At 41.2% G+C, this 20,535-nt stretch overlaps 1 protein-coding gene across 1 annotated transcript; it reads left to right on the forward strand.

The window, feature by feature from the left end:
• Positions 1-698: 698 nt before the first annotated feature.
• pkp2 (plakophilin 2) lies at positions 699-14,086 on the forward strand. The gene is made up of 13 exons (XM_063905912.1): positions 699-953; positions 3,615-3,685; positions 5,118-5,659; positions 5,942-6,080; positions 6,304-6,511; positions 7,101-7,281; positions 9,099-9,213; positions 9,667-9,825; positions 10,690-10,866; positions 11,674-11,827; positions 12,478-12,670; positions 13,197-13,284; positions 13,564-14,086. Exons 1-13 carry the CDS (start codon positions 785-787, stop codon positions 13,627-13,629), a joined length of 2,262 nt encoding a protein of 753 aa, XP_063761982.1. The 5' UTR covers positions 699-784; the 3' UTR covers positions 13,630-14,086.
• Positions 14,087-20,535: the final 6,449 nt, after the last annotated feature.

Below are 20,535 nucleotides of genomic sequence, written 5' to 3' on the forward strand. Positions count from 1 at the left end.
CTGTAACTTTTATTCATGTTTATGATATCTGTTATCTTTGCTCTTAAATGCCTTTTTATAATGTGTTTCTGCTGCACTACTTCTAAATGCTCTTAATGTCTTTCATGTTTGTAAAGCAAACAGAACTTTGAACTGCCTTGTGTTGAAGATGCTATGTAAATAAACTTGCCTTGCCTAATTCAAGTACTTAAATACAATTTTGAGAGACCTGTACTTTAGTATTTCCAGATTTGCTACTTTGTGCTTCTACTCCACTACTTTTCAGAGGTAAATCGTCTACTTTTACTCGACTCCATTTATTTAATACCTTTAGTTGCTACAGATTTGGAATAATGATCATTAAATCTGACTTTAGTTCCACCTGGAAGCAAGCCATTAAAACTAGCTGCACCTTTACCAGCTTTTATAACCCTTTAAGGATCAATAGTTATAAAACATATCAGAGATATTATTCTGAAATGGACCAATCAGACAATGACTACTTTTACTGTCGCTACTTCTCTACTTTTGAATGCAGGACTTTAACTTAAGATCTGGGTACTTGTTCCACCTCTACTTGAGTAAATGTAATTACTTTGCCCCTGGGGTGTAATAGGAACCGAGCCCTGCCTGCAGCGTCACCTGACACCTGTGGTAAGCCCCGCCCCGCCCGAATCTAGCCCCGCCCCTCCGCGTCATTTCATCAGGAGCGACAACAAAGCAGGATTCAACATTCATCGAGTTTCTACCTGTCGAGTCTGATGAGGCAGCCGAGGTAAACCACACGGTGTTGGATCAGCTCACGATGGACGAGATGTTCTTTAAGTCGGCCCTCCCTGCTCAGGAAGGTCTGGTGCTGGACGACAGCAGCCTGCCTCTGCCGGACAGATCCTGGTCCGAGCAGCAAATGCGGATCCAGCAGCAGGTCCAGCTCACTCTGTCCCGGAAGGCGAGGAGGACTACTGTGTCAAATGGTAACGTACTCTGAATCCCTTTATGATTTGAATGAATGGAAGCCATATTTACATAAGCTATCACACAAAGGCTCAGATATGTTCACACACTCCTGTCTCACAGGCTTGGTACACTTTGCTATCACACTACTTCTACACTTGTTTTTTAAATAATATGTGTATGCATGCCTCTTATTTAATATTGGGCCACTTTACTTTTGCTGTAACAATGTATATCACTTTTTGGGACTCATAAAGGTATTCTGATTCCGATTAGAGGGTCATTTTTAATGGAAATATTTAATATTATATCTCATTTTGACCCTTAGTTTGTAAAACACTGTATCAGACAACTATAGTATTAGACCAGGGGTGTCCAAACTTTTTTCACCAAGGGCCACATACAGAAAAATATATGGAGAGCTGGGCCACTTAAAGAGGTGAATAGTGCCTCATCAGTTAAGTTATAAGTTAGCAAAACTAATCAAATGTAGGTGAATAATGCAGAATACTTAAAAATGCTTTAAGGAAAGAACAGCCTACATCCCGTCTGTCTTTAGGGCTTCATTTATTCTGTTGGCAGCTCATTCCTTAAAACAGGAGCCTCAGAGTGCTGAGAATAAGAGTAAATATGAAGGTTACATTTCAAGCTCGTTATAGAATTAAGTTATTGGATTTTTTTTTTATCAACTAAGATTTGATAGAAAATGTTTTACATTCAGAATGACTGAAATTATTAGAACATTGGGCTCATTAATACATTTGAACATATACATTTGAGAAGTACAATATAAGACGAGCAAAAGTTTAATTTGTGGACCGTATTTCATTATACTTTTAGAATTTGCTGAGGGCCGATTCAAAATGGCCTGCGGGCCGCATTTGGCCCCGGGCCGTAGTTTGGACACCCCTGTTTTAGACATTCCTTTCCATCATGTGTTAGTTAGTGACTTTTTAGAATAAAGCAGTGTCTGCCTGACTCACTGTCACTGTTTGATTATGTTTATGAGCTTCTTTAAAACCCTCTTATTGTTTAATTTAAAGGCATAAAACCCGGAGAGGTGTAACCATGTACCCTATAAAAATGAAAAATCAATTGCAAATTCATATTTTAAATTTTGCTTCTCCTTCTTTTTAATTTATTATCATTTTTTAAATTAAAACAAATACTAAATTTTAGGTAAAAAAATCACCTAATTTATTTTAAAAAACAATACATTTGAATAATAAAATAAAAAACTATAAACTCTGGAGAGATTTTGTAAAGCAACCCTATAAATAAATTACAATTAAAATAACAAGTTAATAAACTCATACATACAAGCTCACAATACTGGAAATGCTCATTAAAAAAACATCAATATTTTATCCCTCATTATCTTGTGAGCCTCTCATGGGGTCCTCATCTCCCTGACTACCTGAGACTACCTGTCCTCCTCTATCAGAGGCTCTGTGTCAGGTCTGTTATCATTCACTATCAATACAGGAATGCACGCTGCACCCGCCCAACAGGTTCCTGCAGTTTCATTCATCCGCTGGAAGGGAGATGGACATGTCACAAATGCCTTTATTTATGATGGATTTGTATCCTAAAGAAACACCAGTGTGAGTCATCAGTGAAAACAACAGAAAGATTTAGATTTCCTTACCTCACTGTGTCAGAGCTAGGTGTGCTGTATGTGTTTCCACAAGATCATTTATCATGCTGGCCTAAAAGTCAGAACTGATTCTATTGAGGGGGACATTTCTGGTGTATTTCTTTGTAATAAATAGATAAGATAAGATACTTTATTGAAAGCAATCGGATAAATGTTTCGTCACAGCGGCATTTACGCAAGGCTTTGCACACAATGTGAAAATTAAGAAGAGTGTGACAGCACACAACAACATAGACATGCCGACAGTGGAAGATAAAAAGGAGAAATAAAAAGTGAAAGATGATGAATTCTTAAATGAATTAAAAGCAGCAGGCACAACAAATGCTTAGGTGGCAATTATCTTTCTATATTATGATTATTGATTAATGAATTGATTAATTGACTTATCGATTCTGCTCTGCATAACTTGTATGTATATAGAATTGTGTGTGTTGCAACCTGAGGCTATTTTTTGTTCTGACTCTAATTTAGAAGATACATTAAATAAATTCTGGGGTTTTTTTTGCCTTTAGGGAGATCCTTTAATAGTTTCAGAGTTTTTAAGGAGGTCCCAGACAAAAGCAACGTCATACAGACATTCCAAAAATGCAAGAACAGAAAGCAAAACAAGGACGAATCATGTACAGTCCGTTCCTTTAGCCTCATGCAGTAATGCATACAATCATTAGAATGTGAGGGACGGTAGGAATAGATCAGGTTCATTAATATCAAGATCAGATCGGCTGAAAGTGGGATGATGATGCAAGCCTAAACAAACCCGCTGATGCACGGGATCTAAAACCATACAAAGACAGGAATTGCTGATACGTGTGGTTTGATATATCTCACTTCTCTCTTCCTCTGCCTTCCCGTTGATGCAAATGAACACGACATTTGATTTGCGTTACTACACCCGCAGCCGTACGAGCGTGTGCTGTACTTTAGTATCTGGGACGTAGAGTCACCTGGGGAAGTGTTGCCATGCGTTTGGGTAATTACAGTGTGAAACAGTACACTCTAACAAAACCCCTTCGACTTGTTTCAGGTAGTGTCCATTTACACAAAAACGCTACAAAGAGCTTGGATGCTTCAGATGGAACTTCACCAAACAGGAAGGTAAGAAAACCTCCCTCTCTTTACTCATGCATTCACAAACACACACTCGTGCAATTCAGAGATCATCTTCATAAAGGTTCATCTGTTGTCCTTTTCCTATACAAAACTGATGATGAAGTAACTCCTATTCCCTGTCAGCTCAATACTCGTTTCATCGTCCTCTCTTTGGGTTTTGTACCCGTCCATTAAGAAAGAAAGCATGGACACAGTGCAGGGTCATTTGAATGTAGGCAAATAGTCTACTGCTGCTTTGCCTCCGTGCTTATTCAAGATTCAAGATTCAAGAAGCTTTATTTATCCCGAGGGAAATTGAGGAGCGACTGTTACTGGCTGCCACTCGTAGCAGCGCCGGAACCGGAAGGGGATGAATCAATGTGTTCGTACATTTGGCTCGACATCAAACATCCTTTGTGGCTTTTTAAAAGTGACGAAATTTACTTTTCTGATTAATTGGAGGTAAAACAAATGCGATTTTAAAAAACCAAACATATAATAAAATACATAACGACATATTTGATCAACTTCTTAAACCACAAAAAAAGGAATGAACTAATTAGGAGGAAAAACACCTAGGATTTCATTTTTCACTCTATTTTAATGATTTATTTTGATATATTCAGCTATATTTGTGTGTATCTGGTAACCTTTTATATATGCTTTGACAGTTTCGGTAACTGTGCTTATTGTACATCATAAAATAAATAAAAATGATGCATGCAAAACCACATGATATTCAGCTTCTATAATACATGACTTATAAATCTGAATGGACCTCCATAGAATTTGATAACGCTTTATATATTCTAGATCATTTAACAAAGGATCGTGATAACCCTTTTGATCGGTTAATTATTAAACAGCAAAGTGTATTTTGGATTGTAATCCCCCAGTTTATCAAAGGTTCCATTGTCCACTCCACAGTCCCCCCCCCCCTCCCCCCAAGTTAAGAGTCTGGGTGTCTTCCTCGACAGCACCCTATCTTTTGAAGCTCACATCAACAGCATTACTCGATCTGCCTACTTCCACCTCCGCAATATTAACCGTCTCCGCCCGTCACTCTCGCCCAACACCACCGCCCTTCTCGTCCACGCCCTCGTTACATCCCGTATGGATTATTGCAACTCCACCCTCTCTGGTCTTCCTCAAAAATCTCTGCGTAAGCTCCAACTGGTCCAAAACTCAGCCGCCCGTATCATCACCAGAACTCCTCCCATGGATCATATCACTCCGGTTCTTCAACAACTCCATCGGCTCCCCATTAAATACCGCATCGACTTTAAAACTTTGCTCCTCAACTTCAAGGCCCTTCACACTCTTGCACCTCCATATCTCTCTGAACTCCTCCACACCTACACTCCCCCTCGTGCTCTCCGATCCTCCTCTGCCTTCCGACTCACTGTACATTAAAGTGCAGCTTGTGTTTCCCTCACAGGTAAACGGATGGGGTCCCTCTTACCGCTCCCCATCCGGCCACAGTGTCCGGAGTCCATCTAGGAGGGTGGAGGTGTCCCTCCCGCTGAGCCCGGAGTTACTTCGCTTCAACTACAGCATGCCCCGTTACGGGACATACACCCATCCGTGGCCCGGTTCCTCCCTCAGGGCGGGGATGGGGTTCTCACGGGGGCCCGAAACCTTCCGTCGCTACGCCTTCTCCGACACTCCTCGAGCTGCACGTCCGATCCCGGCTTCATCTCTTCAGGGAAGTTTCCGGAACCGGTCCATCAGACGGCAACCTGGGTTTCAGCAGGGCGACGAGTGCGACCGGGGCCAAAGCACTGTCAAACAATACCAGCACACTGTGGGGGCCCAGCCTCAGGATGCGGGGTTGTCCTTGCTTTCTCGGGTCAGGAGGGACGGTGATGGGGTCCAAATACTGAACTCATACCCCCACTCCGTCACCAGCGTGGACATGGGGGGACAGATGGATGGAGAGCCGCCCTTTCAGCAGAGACGTGCACAGACCCTCAGGACTGTGTAAGACCACTTTGTGTTTACTTATCTAATAACAGGACACTGTGAAGTTGCATTCTGGGAAGTGTAGTATCCAGTGTTTTTTTGAGTCGTCCCTTTCCTGTAGTGTGTTATATAGGTTTTGGTGCATGCAAATGGTCTGCAAAGGCTAAAATCCTTTTGGGTGTCATTTGGGACATGTTTGTCCTTAACATTGTGAGCAGGTTGAACCTCCAGCCTAAAATGTCTGTAGTGAAGCCCAAATGTTAACATGTATTTGCATTTTGCTGCTGTTCCCGCACACAGGAAGTCAGAGAAGCCTCCAGAGATGACGTTGGAGCGGGCCGTGAACCTGCTGAGTCAGGAGGATAATGAGGAGACGCTGATCCGTGCAGCCGGACACATCCAGAGCCAATGTTTCAAGAGCGCCGAGGCCAGGAAGATGGTACGGTTGATCACATGCATGGTGTGGGATCACTACAGGGATTCAGAATAGAATATGCTGGAAGATAAATATGTGAAAGCCAACGTTGCTTGCATCCCATTTAGCAGAGACCTCCAGAGACTCTTTGAATGTTTACGGCTTTAGAAGAGATGTAAGCCCCTCCATGCTGTTGATATATCTCACGTCTTTGTTCCGATTCATCTGTAATCCGTCTCGTCTCCAGGTGTACTATCTGCATGGGATAGCAAAGCTCCTGCAGCTGCTGCACCACGACCACGAGGTGGTGCAGCGCATCGCCGCAGGAGCGCTGCGTAACGTCGTCTACCAGAGCAGCGAGAACAAGATGGAGATGAAGGAAAACGACGGGCTGAACACCGTCCTGCAGGCGCTGAAGAGCAGCCGGGATGTGGAGACCAGGCGGCACCTCACCGGTCAGTGTCTGATATCCCCTCCGATGCTATTTTCCTTACTGTAAATGCCTTTTTGTTTGCCCCTTTCACAAAAAAGTCCTCTAAACTTTTTTATTATTTTTTATTATTTGTTTTATATTTTTTCAATATTTTTTTATATTCTTTTTTAAATGAGACGTCTAGAATTAAGTGATTTTAAATATCACTATTTGAAGCTTGAGTTTGGTGGTCTTTTCCAGACAGAAGTGTTAGTCACACATCAGTTGTTCAGCGACCGCCGGAAATCTGAAATTCTCGTAATGACTTCTTTCGTTTTTTCAGTTTCCTGCTCTAATAAATGGGGCAATTTTGTAGGAAATAAACGAAAAACATGCATTTTAAAGATTTTACTGTAGGAGTTTAGGTCAGGTTAAACTAACCTTTTTAAATGAAGTTTATTAACTGAAGTGTTTGTCACACAAGATTCACTCAAGGCCTTTTTTTAGTAAAATAAATGGAGCAGTTTTGGTAAATATGCTTTTTAAACCTGCCGGTATTTTAGGGTAACTGTGATTGTAGTAACAAAGTAAATGCCTTTGCCTATAATAAAGTTTATCCCCATCTTCCCCAGGTCTCTTGTGGAACATCTCCTCTCACGACCTCCTGAAGGAGCGTCTCTCCAGAGGGGCGTCCCTTGCGGTCCTCACTCAGTCCGTTCTGGTTCCGAGCTCCGGCATCTCTGAAGGAGAAAACCCCAAAGACGAGCTGATGGCCGACGCCGACGCTTTCCACAACGCCACCGGCTGCCTGCGGTGAGATCCTTTTGTCCGCTCGGAAACAAGACACTCCGGCATCTTCTGCTAGAGTAGATGAATAGATTTGGGTAAACGGACACCTCTACTGGTGTCAGATACACAGGTCGGACCACAATAAATGCAGAGTTTGGAACAAATGATTCACAAACTTTGCTAGATATTAAATATATGACGCTGTGTCCTGCAGATACATGCATTATCATGCTAAATAAATATGTTTAATCTGTCAGCAGTGGAACAGAAGTGCATTATAATAACCCATGCTTGGTTAATATGCAGCATTATGAATTACTTTATGATATCAAAGTAGGGTAAGAGTTAACAAAGTACTACTGATACAGTATCAGTCCCTGAGCTGAGCTGTGAGTCAACAGTCTCTCAACTCGACTGTTATCGTCCCTTATCTGAGTCTAGCTGTGATAAGGAATGGGACAGACTGAGTGTCTTGCTGCAGAAAGAACGATCCCTCTGTTTGATTTATGGAGGATGTTGTTGGAAAACAATAAACACTTTAAAGAAGGAAACAGGACAGCTTCTTGTTGATCGAAATATCCAAGAGAACAGCAACATGCTTACATGCGCAACCATAATGAAAATCCAAAGGCTAATGAGGATTATTAGGAAATATGACACAACATTTGATCTGATCGGTCTGAAGTTTTGACATTTGGCATGCTCTTTCTTTTGGGAGGTGTCTAACAATACAGCTTTGGAAATTTGAAATCAAATTCAAGCAAACTCTTAATGTGAAGGAGGAAACGTCACTAAAAATTCAAAAAGCTAATCTTAGGCAGGTAAATAATGTCCAATGTCCAGATGAGAATATAGGGTTTGTTCGTTTATTTATCCAATAATACATATACAGAACAATGGTTAGCCTTCCTGTGGCTTCTCCTTTAGCATAGCCTATGGTGCCAAAATGACAGTGTTCCCAAAACCGCCTTCAAAATAAAAGCATAAAGAATTACTTTAGTTAGCTTAAATAATTACACCTAAAAAAATACTAGAAACAAAACAGCAAGAAAAGAAATATTAACCATTCAATACCAGATCAATATAAAGCTCCAACACGCGTGTGATATTTACACTTTCTCCCTCATTAGCCACAAATAAAAAGTTCAGTTTCCACTAACTTCCCTATCAGATAAAAGCTGCTTTCTCCTGAAGCATAGCGACCAAAACATATGAATCCCAGTCCTATCTTTATACAATATCATGGCATTGTATGAAACCACATCCATGTTGTGGGCTTAGTTTTTGAGGCAGACAGTTTGTGTGTGTGTGTGTGTGTGTGTCTATGTGTCTATGTGTCTGTGTCTGTGTCTGTGTCTGTGTCTATGTCTGTGTCTGTGTCTGTGTGTGTGTGTGTCTGTGTCTGTGTCTGTGTGTGTGTGTGTCTGTGTCTGTGTGGTAGCAGATATATCAGGGCAGCTGAAGCCGATTCAAAGGAGGAAACTGAATAATTCATGCAGTCCTCGCCGGCCTCATGTTATCTAGTTCTCCTCTTCATGTTGGCTATCCTTCAGAGGTCCCGGCGGATGATTCAAATGATGAGTTTCTCTCCGGTTCATATTATATTACTGCACAAATAACCTGCATCAGGGACATGGAATAACAATCGTTGTATTCTGTGGAAGTTACGTATCATGAAATGTTTGCTCATCGCTTTGGAAGAAATCCCCCCAAAAAAGGGACTTCTCACAATTCCAGTCCGACAGAAACAGACTTTTATTGGCTCTCGGTCAGGTGGGTATTCTTTGATGGTTCAGTGTGAGTGTGTCACATGACCTCGTTTGTGTTGTTTCTGTTGCCAGGAATCTGAGCTCCGCCGGTCCAGACGGCAGGAAGGCGATGAGGGAGTGTGAGAATCTGATCGACTCTCTGGTCTACTACATCCGGGGAGCCGTGGCGGACAAGACCGACGACAAGGTGAAAGGAAAATGAAAAGCATTCAAGAGGAATCATTCACTTTCACAATCTGTTATTTATATATCCACGTGTTGAAGCATACACAACCACATTTTACTCATAAAGCTTTATTTATATAGCACTTTTCACACAGCAAGTGCTTTCATAAATTGACCTCAGGTGAATAAAAGATAATATAATAGTAAAAGTAAGAGGTAAAAGGTATGATAGTATAATGAAATAAAGGAAGACATGAGACTAAATAAATAATAAAGACCGTTTAAAAAGCTCATCCAAAAACATGTCGTTTAAAAATGTCCACTTTTTAAATAGACTTTCTCTGCTCTGTGTGGCAGGCCATTCACCTAAATCATATAGCCTCTCACTGGATTAAAACAAAGTTCCAGGATGTTGTATCAGTGTATTTAATCAGGTTGATCTAATTTATTATTCATCTCCATATCTGCTCTGAAGTCCATGGAGAACTGCGTCTGCATCCTGCACAACCTGTCCTATCACATGGAGGCCGAGCTCCCTCAGAGGTTAGCGGACATCGCAGCGTCCCGGCAGAACTGGTCTCCGAACGAAGACGCTGTCGGCTGCTTCCCTTATCGCAGCGCTAAGATCACACAGGTAATCCTTCAGGAGTCTAATCCCAGTTGACAATACAAGAGATGTTCCTGGGGTATGATGTTTCAGAGCAGGACTGGGTGCACTGCTGCAGGTTTAATCAGACAATAAAGCGCTTTTCAGAACGCAATCATATTTATTGCTCTCCGGTATGATGTGCTTGGAGAGGAACAACAGAGAGCTTTATCATGTGCTTCTGTGTCAGCAGGAGAAAGACCAGCTGTTAGTGTTGATGTCTTTTTAAATCACTGTGCAATATGAGAGGGATTAACGCTAGGATTTCCTTTGGATTTGAGGGCTGAAAAAGAACATTCAGAACTTTTGCATCAGAGGCATCTATATCCTGACCTTGAAGAGATCATATTCTGCTCATTTTTAGGTTCATATTTGCATTTGTGGAGTTAAATTTGAGATTTTATCCTCTGCAGACCATTTACACCCATATAACACACTACAGGAAAGCACACCAGGGCCACTTAAAGTCACACTGGATCCTACACTTCCCACAATGCCCCTTGATAGTGTCCTGCAAGTTGTCATCATTTATCCTCACTGTAATTTTAATGGGTAGATACATTTATATACTTCCTTATGTCTAACAGAAGGAGAAGGATCCTCTCAGGTCTTTGCATGCCCATTAAACAATAAACTGCATTGCATTATTCTGTATAATATGTGAAAATCATCCCAAAAAATGATGATGATGATGCAGCAAAAGGGCATGCATGCTCAGCCAGTCCTCCCTTGTTTATCTAAACCTAAACATGCACAAAACAAAGCAAGAGAATATTAATGAGCTGTGTTATATAGTGCCCTCCTCTGACCCAGAATCTGCTGCAGCTCATCCCCTGTGTGTTTGTTCCTCAGGATCTGGAGCAAGAGAGCCCCCGGCTGACGGAGAAGGCCAACCCCCGGGGCATGGAGTGGCTGTGGAGCGCCATCACCATCCGCATGTACCTGTCCCTGATGGCCCGCAGCGTGAGGACCTGCACTCGGGAGGCGGCGCTCGGGGCGCTGCAGAACATCACGGCCAGCAGCGGAGCGGTAAGACGGGATGGATACACACCTCCTGAGTTTAGAGTTCAATGTGTTTAAAGGAAGAGAGATGCAGCCTTATTCCCTCTGTACTCTGCTAGTGACAAATGCTAGTGGGGTCGTACCTGTGTAAACATTTAGTTAGAAATATCCTGTTTAAGCCAAGGCCAACCCCTCCCGTAAGAGACTAAGTGGGGGTTCGGTCGAAATCGCCCAATATCTCTCATTAATTATGCTTTTTTCAGGATGAATAACTTATTTTTAATCACATTTCTGTTAAAAATGAGATTACGTCTGGTGCTTTTGCACGATTTAGGTGGAGTAAGTGAGTTTCATATGGCTGTCCACTAATGTAACTGATCCTTAAGTCATGTGTTGTGTCGAGGAAAACCCAAATTCTTACTGAAAGTTAAAACTAAGTTATGTTACAAAACAAGAAGGAGACATTTTATAAGGATCTCTATATGAAGTTTCAAAATCTTACGTATTTAAAACAGAGAAAATCGTCGATATTTTTGGTAAACAACACACTTACAAAACTTCATTTTCTTGTATTTGTCGACTAATTAGTCAAATCATTTCTATACCAGATTTTGGAGCAGTTTGTGTGATGGAAGAATCTGAAATATGTGCTATTTAAGTACTATCAAATGAACAAACCCTACGGTAAGTTATTTTAAAGGCACACTGAGTATGGTAAACTTTCAAACTTGGAATTGAGGATGAAAAACGGAGTCAGTCGTTATTTTGCATTAAGACTCATTATAAAAGTAAAGCATATATTCGATATATTTGCACATGTTCTCTGACCTGCAGAGGAGTGAATCCATCGCCTTCACCATCGTCCAGCGGGAGAAGGGCCTCCAGCACGTGAAGAAGATGATCGAGGAGGGAGAGACCGAGGTGAAGAGGACGGCTCTGTCTCTCGTAAAGAACCTCTCGCGCTACCAGGAGCTGCACCCCGAGATCGGTAACTGTTTGCAGCAAAACACAGATACTTAAACTAGATTTAGAGTTCATTCCTCTCAATTTAGTCTACTTTCCAGCAGTGTGAACCCAGAAGTGTTCAATACCCCTAAGTTTTATGATAGAAATATATAGCACGGGTCCCCAGTACATAGAAACTGCAGGATGCTAACTGCGTATGTTGGGTAAATTGCTAAATTAGCATAAATTAGCTTATACAGACATTAGCAAACAAACTGCCTTGGACATTTTGGGACAATTTTGGATTGGATTTTGAGGTATATTGAGGATCCTGAATCAATTTCTGACATTTCTTAGGATCCAGAAGTCCTCCAAAGCTCTAGAGGGAGTACAAATGTGGCCACCTTCTTGTTAAAACTGGCATTTTGGATCGTGATCATATCAGAAATGGATCAGTAACCTCCAAAACCACTCCAAAATTGTCCAGATCAGCCAAGCCATTTTGTTGTTATTCTCTGCATATGCTATTGTAGGCTAATAAATACAACACATGCAGGTTAGCATCCAGCAGTTTCTATGTGCTGGGCAGCCGTACTATGCATTCTATCATCTCAACATTTCCAGGTTCACAACAGGACTATTATTTCCCTTTTATGGTATAAGCTGGCACTGATTCCTTTCCTCCTCCTGAAGTGAAGCAGGTGCTGCCGGAGGTGGTGGAGATGCTCCCGTGCGACGACACCGGCACCGACCTGCCCACCGAGGTGACGACCACGCTGTGTAACACCCTCCTGAACCTGAGCCAGAGCAACATGAAGAACGTCAGAGCCATCTTCAACCAGGGAGCGCTCCCCAACATCATCAACATCAGCATCAAGGACAACGGGTCAGTCACCGGGACGCTCTGAATCCTTTACTGCACTTCACCAAGAATGTCACAACACGCTTGTTTTGTGGTACCAATTATTTATCCAGAAGCATCTGATGTGTAGTTTGTATACCTAAATTCAATCAATCCATTTTAATTGTGGCATGTAATTATAGTAGATTCAATTGCAGTGAAATGTAGATCACTGCATTCACTGACTGGAGGACATGGAGTTGGACTCGGGTCTTCATCATCCTTGTCTACTTGAGAAAAAGTACATTTGCATTTTTTTTAATTGGTGAAGTGCAAATTCAGATCTGTTTAGGATTCAACATTTCAAGTATTGTGTTTTGGACCTCACTTTGGACTTGTCGGTCATTTTGACATGTCTTTGAAGCTGTCAATTTTTTCTAGGGATTCGACTTGTAACTTGACTCTGGACTTGTCCGATTGCAAACACTTGAGATTTACTTTTTAACTTGCATAACAATTACATAATCCAACTTGTATGGGTGAAATAATGCAAGCGGTTACATTTTTCCAGCTATGGGCCGACGAGAGCGGGTCAGGCGGCGTGCGCCCTGCTGCACAGCATGTGGAAATACAGAGATCTGCGCATGGCCTTCAAGAAGGTGGGTTCCTATCATGCAACACATCCCAGTATAACACATCTCTTTCCTAAAGCATCATGTGGATTCCCTCTGTCTTATGCATCTCTTTTATGTTCTTATTATTGTTTCTCAGGCTCATAATAGAAGCTTTTAATAAACGTTAAAAGCTTCAGTTATTCAGGCCTGCTCTTTTTCCTATGACCACTAGGGGGCGCGTTAAACAAATCTATTTGGCTTTAGGAGCCTCTGCAGAAACCGTTTATAGACAAAGTGTCCATAATCAATATGTTGTTTTCACAGTGTGGGTACATTAAATCAGATTTCATCAATGCAAGGACAACAAAGGCTGTGTCCGGACGGGACTGAGCCGAAGATCAAGACATCTTATACTCCAAATGATACACTAAATGCACTGCTCCTCCTGCAATGGCTCGCTTTTATTTCCCTTAAAGATCCCATGACATGGATTTAAAATTGTACATATAATAGTTTTTGTGATTGTTTCTGTAATTTATTGTTAGCTAATGGACAAACAGTGCGCTCAATTTAAATGATGGATAACAGAACGTGTGTAAAAAGATATTGAATTAAATGTAAAGTTCTTTATGTTTTTTAATGTAGTGGCAGCTAAATAGTCGACGATACTGATTGGTGTGTTTTAGGCGTGAGTTAATCAGACAAAGAACCACAAAGTAATTACACTTAACGTTTGTATAAATGTATATAAGATATCATTTTAGATAGACGCTTTTAATGCACAACAAAAAAAGCTGATTTCTTGCTGTCTGACTCGAGTTGAATGAATAAACTTCTATGAATCAAACATATTGTCTGGGAAAACGTGTTAAAGAGGCCCTATTTTGCCTTTTGATGTATTTCCTTTCCTATAGTGTGTTATATATGTTTTAGTGCATGTAAATGGTCTGCAAAGGCTCAAATCCCTGTGTTCCTCCAGAGGGTGTTGCCCTTCTTTGTTTACTTCTATGACATTCGCTTCTATTGGCTAGCGCTCCAACACATGTGCATGATAGACTAAGGTGGCGGGACATCTCTAAGCAGGTTGACCAATCACAACAGAGCCAGCCAGGCAACCAATCAGAGCAGACTGGGCTCTGGTTTCAGACAGAGGGTGAAAAGAGGTGCTGCAGCACAGGCAGTATGAGAGACAATAAAGAGCTTTCTGAACACTAAAGCATGGAGACATGTCCCAGTAGGCGAATAAATACACATATGAACCTGGAAAGGAGCAGGATATGTTCCCTTTCAGTAGAAAAAGCCTTAATACAATAGCTATTCAGAAAAGAAAGATGCCGTAAATGCTGTAAATATCCCCTTGTGTACAGTTACTAACGTTTCTGTTTGAAGAAAGGTTGACTTGTGTGATGTTTGGAAGTGTGTAGGATTTAAAGGAGTCCATCCTCAGAGCCTGTGGTGGGATGCTCGATACTTTTTATTTAAAAAATGACAAATTCCCCCAGAGATCCTTTCAGTCTAATCAAACAAATCCCCGCTGGGACGTCTGTTGAGGCCTCACTGGATTTCAGGCGCTGGTTGAATCATCTACATGAAATTAACGCAGCATGCAATTACAGCTCTGTATCTGTAACTAGGCTACATAGGATATAATGAAGCATGCCGTAACAAGAAGTCGCTTATTTCTCAAGTCTTGTTGAGCTTTGAAGTTGTATACATATAGAAGTGCATTTCATATGATCGTTACTATGCATGCATCCCTAATAAGACTATTTTCAGATTTAATTGGCTTTATTTATAGATGTTCAAGTCATTAATAAAAGCAGATACAGTTGTTGTTGTTAATGTACCCTGCAGAGGGCAGTGGTGTTGCATCATCACAACCTCCTCAGTAAGGAGTGGAGACTAGATTCAGTTTGAACTGTAAAGTAGTCCCTTCATCTCCATAAACCAGCCCTCGTTTGAAAGTGGTTTAAAACCCGAATCCTTTCTATTTGTGGAACAAAACTTGGCTATTTTTCCCTTTATTTTAGTCACAATTCAAACATTTAAGAACAATTTGGTCTGGTTTTCAAGCCATGATTTGGAAAAAGTAATCTCTGAAGAAGCTAAACCCTTTCAACAATAGCCTTCATGTCTCTCCACAGCTTATGTTGCTCTGATAATTACTCATATTTCCTATTTTATAAGAACACAATCGCTCTTTTGTACTGGAAATCATCGAGTGACCAGTAAAGACAAAAGCCTCATGGATTAACCCATCAACATGATCATTTCAACTCAAAAGTTCAAAGATACACTGAGAATCTGAAACGTTCTGCACTTTACGTGTGAGTTCCTCTGTGTGTGTGTGAGGGATTATCTCCCCTGGACCCCTGGAGACCAACATAGAAAATAATACATACAAAATACTAAAATAGCCAACAGTAACAGGTGCCGTGACACATGAGAATGGGTTTATCTGCTACTGGAGCTGAGTGTGGTGAAGTGGGCCATGCTTGGGGTTGTCACAGAGCCTCTGAACATGTTTTGTGGACAGAGTTCACACAGAGAGAAAGAAAGGACTCTTTCACAGGCAGTGAAAAACAGGGTAAAAGCAGGACGGTTCTCCCTTCTTTTTCCTTCAACACTGACACCATTGTCCGGGTGTCTGTCAGCACTCGCATATCTTCCCTCTGACATAATCACTCAAGGACATTTAAATGAAGTAGTGTTTTTCACTTTTGTGCGCTTTTACCTCTCTGATCTTTTGAGAGAATGTGTGGAATGGAGTACCACCCTGTAAAGTCAGACACAGTGTGCTTCGTGTTTCAGCTTCAGGATCAGACGGTCATAAGCACAGAGCTCACTGCGACTCCACCAGTGTCCCAGCTACAGGAGGGGACACAGCTATGGGGGAAACAGGAGCTAATTGTATCTTGAAATAAATAAAAGGGCTTCTTTTTTGTGAAAAACTTAAACAACCACCCTCGTTAGGAGACAATGCCATCTTAGTTTTTAACTTTAACTTGTTGGTAGTGGCCACAAAACTCTTCCTGAAGTGTTTCTACAGATCAAAAGTCTGTACCTCCGTCAGCAGGAGTTCAAAGGAGGTCTTGGGCAAGCAGCAACCTCCGGAGAAAGTGAAGCCAATGAGGAAGTGCCTTGGACATTCACTCATGCAAAAAAGAGTCAGTTTTTATAGAAGTCTATGAAAGAAATGCTTTTCATTTTCCTCATGAGTTTAAAGTCTGAGCCATTAGTGTTGTACTTCTTCAACACAGCATGATGTACAGTTTGTTCATTATACTCCTATTTAGGGTAAAGACAGCGTTCAGTTGTTATTAGCTCCATCCTCTTGTGTCAAAAAAACCTAAATGGCAAAAACACGAGGCTTCAAAACCACAAACCAAAGGGCGACATCATGGTCCTTCATATACAGCTGCTTGGTGATAACAGCAGGATAGATATACTGTAGTCACATCATTTAAAGTTGTGCTGTTTCCAGATAGGCTTTCTTGTTTCAAACATCTCCACAAAAAGCTGGTACTTCAACCACTTTGAAAGACCTCAAAGTCAACAAACTGGATCAAATAAAGCCACATTATTGCTGCTAGATGAGGAAGACTTTCAGCAGATGAGGAAGACTTTCAGCGGACCCCCCCCCCCCCCCCCCCACACTTGTGTGTCTTCAGAGTAATGCAAATGTCAGGTATCTGAGAAGTAAACATCTGTCAGCCGGAGACATGAAATAAAGGAGAGAACATCATTTCACTTCTTGGAAAGCAAGTGGGAGTCAAGGACTGAGAGGGCTTCCAGCTATGAAGCCTGATAGATGCAGTCAGGTAGAAAGAGGCCGTGTGCCGCGCAATCCTCAGATCTCAGGGAAGAAACAGCGAGGAGTCCTTTTTGAAATTCACAGAGTAAGAGCTTGACTCATCGGGGTGAAGGAGGTTCTGTTGTGGCCGGCCGCAGAGAGAAGTCTTTGAGAAAGGAAATCAAAAGAGCAATTCTGTTCTGTTGGTGACGGAAAGATGGGTGAAGAGGAGGCTTCTTGACTGGATGTCAATCAGCAGATGGACATGGGAAAGGCAGAAGGTCAATGGTAGAGGTCGGAAAGACGGGACAATGATGTGGCTGTCGATAGAGGATCTGTTTGGTTTGGGGTGAAGAGAGACAAGGAACAGAGTGTTATTCAATCTTCAAGAAGAAAACAAGAAATCATTTGCCAGCAGAAAGTGTCTGTATCAGAAGCACAACAGGAAGTCACCGTAGCATCACGAGCTGTAGCACAACTTCCAGAAATGAGTTATAGGAGGGGAAACAGTATTAGAAACTTAATAGCCAACTATGCACGTGTAGAGATGCCTTTGTATTAATGTATGCATCAGTGTTTGTTAATTTAGGCTTTTATTCAAGATTAGCCACGGGAAATAGGGCTATGCTAAGCTAACACTGTTAGGTAAGGTATCTGGTGTTGCGTTTGGTTAAATGTAGATTCAAATGTTTGGACCATTAAAAGGATTCAAGTACGGTATGTTCACCATGAGGCGTCCATCTTTGATTCTTCTTGCAAAATGTATTATAAGCATCCAAAAAAAGGTCCAACAAAACAATCTTAATCAGTTTAAGTGTATGATATATTCAGAATACTCTCACTGCTTTTCCATGCCTTCAAACAGGCCTTTTTTTAACCTGGAACTGAAGTCGTTATCAATGCTGTCATCGTTAGCCAACACGATGCATTTTGTTTACCTTGCAAAACACAAACGTTGCTGGTCCACTGCTTCCTTGAGTCTTGGTGAGTTTGGTTCTTCCAGCAATTTCTGGAAACCTGGGGTGTCTACTGCCTTCTACTGTTCAGATTCAGGTTATTTACTTGCACCCGTTTGCAGTTAAAAGAAAAGATATCCATCGTGACTCCAAATCAAGCAACACAGACAAGAGGCAAATCTACCTAAGCGTAAAGCACTTTAAAAAACAAACATAACAAACAAATTAATGAATGACTTTTTTCTGTTTTATCTGAACATAGGAAGAAGCTGAACGTGAGGTTGTAAACTGACTATGGAAAAGTAACACCCCACTTCCAAAAGATCTGGCTAAATTCCTAATTCAAAGACTGTGTGCACATGACAAAACTGCAAATCCCTCATGCTTTAACTCTCCCTGATAAATAACCAACCTTCACTTTGCTATAAAATCACAACCCCTGACACTGAGCAGAAGCCTCACTATGGCGCTCATATAGTTTAAAGATGGGGCTTTGAATCCATAAAGCATCCGTCATCCCTGCTGGCAAGAAAATATCAATCACACACGGGTTGATTGTCACTACAAACACTGAACCATACGCTGAGGATTCATTGAGTTGAGCTCTAAACTGTTAGACCTAAAAGCCTAGAGAGAATGAGTGCTCTTAAAGGAAAGGCAACAACAATATTGTGGTTTTTTTAATCAAATGTATGACTCAGAATTTGCACGAGACGGCTTAATTGAGCATCTAGGAACAGATTCAACTCTGGATACAGAAACTATAGTGAGGAAGAAATGTCTTTTCTATTTTTCTGCATCATATCTGCACTGATATTTACAGTTGACTGAAACACACGAAGGTCATGTGGGATTCTGCCCGATCAGCACATCAGGCGGCCGTCATGATTGATGCTGTAAGGCATGAAGACATGAGTGTCGACTGGAATTTAAATAAAGGGAAACACTTCATCTCACACGTTTTTCGACAGTAAGTAAAACACATCTGTCAAATGAAACATGCCGCCCCTCTGATAAGGTAAATTAATTATCACACAAGTGCATTCGGAGCGCTTTGGCGCATGAAATTACGTCTGGGCTGCAGAATGAGAGGAGACACATAGATCTGTGCAAACATTTACAGGCATTGTATTTTACATTTGTATACCCGTGTTTGATCTAGCAAACACAAGACTTGTTTATTTGATTGGAAAGTTTTGTATTTACAGGGAGAGTTGCAAAAACCAAGCATCGGATTTAAAACACAAAGACGTACAAAAAAGAAACGCCACTAAGGTTCAATTTGAGACTTGTTTTTGTCAGAAATTGGGCCTTATTGGCAATGGAGCCCTAAGGTACAGGACTTGAAATGGGAACATAGAATAAATAAGATACAGTTTATTGATCCCAAATTGGGAGAAAAACAAATAGCTGCAGCAGCATGTAAAACAGGTACATAATTAGAAATAAAAGGAGAGTAGAAAATAAACAAATATACAATATAAACATCTCAAAATAGAAGATAAAACAGAACTAAAAGAGTGGAAAAATAAAAGCTGACAGTGAAGAAAAAATATGAAAACTATCTGATAAATAAAACACAATTGACGGGTTAAATTACAGCTGATAGAATAAATGATGAGGACTCCTAAATACTGCAGTCAATCGGGCCAAACCATTTCGTTAGATTTTAAGGGGGAGATTTGGGTTTGGTCGGTGTCTTACGTACCCCTTTCCCACCAAACCAGTTCCCAATTAGGCTTCGTGTTTGTGCTTTTCTGGTTCCGAACTGGTTCTTCTTTTTATCCCAGTTGTCTTTCCACCGCACAGCTCCACTGGTGCTGCGTCCTGACATCACCGGATGATAGTTGTCCTTTGATTGCTATTGGTTTGGCCAAGCCACTATATATACTGTACTGTATTTCCTCCCCCACCCCCCCAAAAAAATAAAGTCATTTTCTTTTGACCTCCTTTATAGTCCTAAGATTCCTGGTTGATGATGTATTTTATGGTAAACAAAAACCCGCCTTCTTCAAAAACCTCCTGTCTCCTTGTCGCCTCATCCAGTTATACAGTTTAAAGGGAACTGCAGGCCGGGAAGGAGAGGTTATTAAGGATTAAATGGGCTAATGAATACTCCTTTATTGAGTTTTAAAGAACACTGTAGTACCATCTACATGTGTGCAGGATTTAAAAACAGATTTGCAGAGTTCAAGTTCCCTGGGAAGTTAAACTGCGGTCCAATCACTGGAGAGAGTACAATGAGGTCCAGTCCAATAATGAGGTGGTATGAGGTGGCAGAAATCCAACAATGGCTTCATAAAGAGAGAGTGTGTATGACAACCCAACCTTGTGGTGGTGTGTATCCTCAGTGAAACGTGAGGACGGAGTGTGTAAAGAGTCTTTAGGAGTGGGTTTAAAAGGGGAAGTGGCAGCATGTCTATCTGCCTCATCTAGGACTGATAAAGAACATTGCTTCAGTACTCTTCATATAGTGTTTGTTGTAAAAGGATCAGATGTGACCTCTCCTCTATAAGCTGTTCTGTTCTGTAGGCTAAACATTTCTTT

The sequence above is a fragment of the Eleginops maclovinus genome, chromosome 17 (genome assembly GCF_036324505.1).
Source record: "Eleginops maclovinus isolate JMC-PN-2008 ecotype Puerto Natales chromosome 17, JC_Emac_rtc_rv5, whole genome shotgun sequence".
NCBI lineage: Eukaryota > Metazoa > Chordata > Actinopteri > Perciformes > Eleginopidae > Eleginops > Eleginops maclovinus.

Bases quoted from the DNA above. Each gene is read 5' to 3' on its own strand.
- pkp2 (XM_063905912.1), top strand. From the start codon at position 785: ATGGACGAGATGTTCTTTAAGTCGGCCCTCCCTGCTCAGGAAGGTCTG. The intron at 6,081-6,303 runs GTACGGTTGATC...TCTCGTCTCCAG, and splicing joins GCGCCGAGGCCAGGAAGATG to GTGTACTATCTGCATGGGAT. The intron at 11,828-12,477 runs GTAACTGTTTGC...CTCCTCCTGAAG, and splicing joins GGAGCTGCACCCCGAGATCG to TGAAGCAGGTGCTGCCGGAG.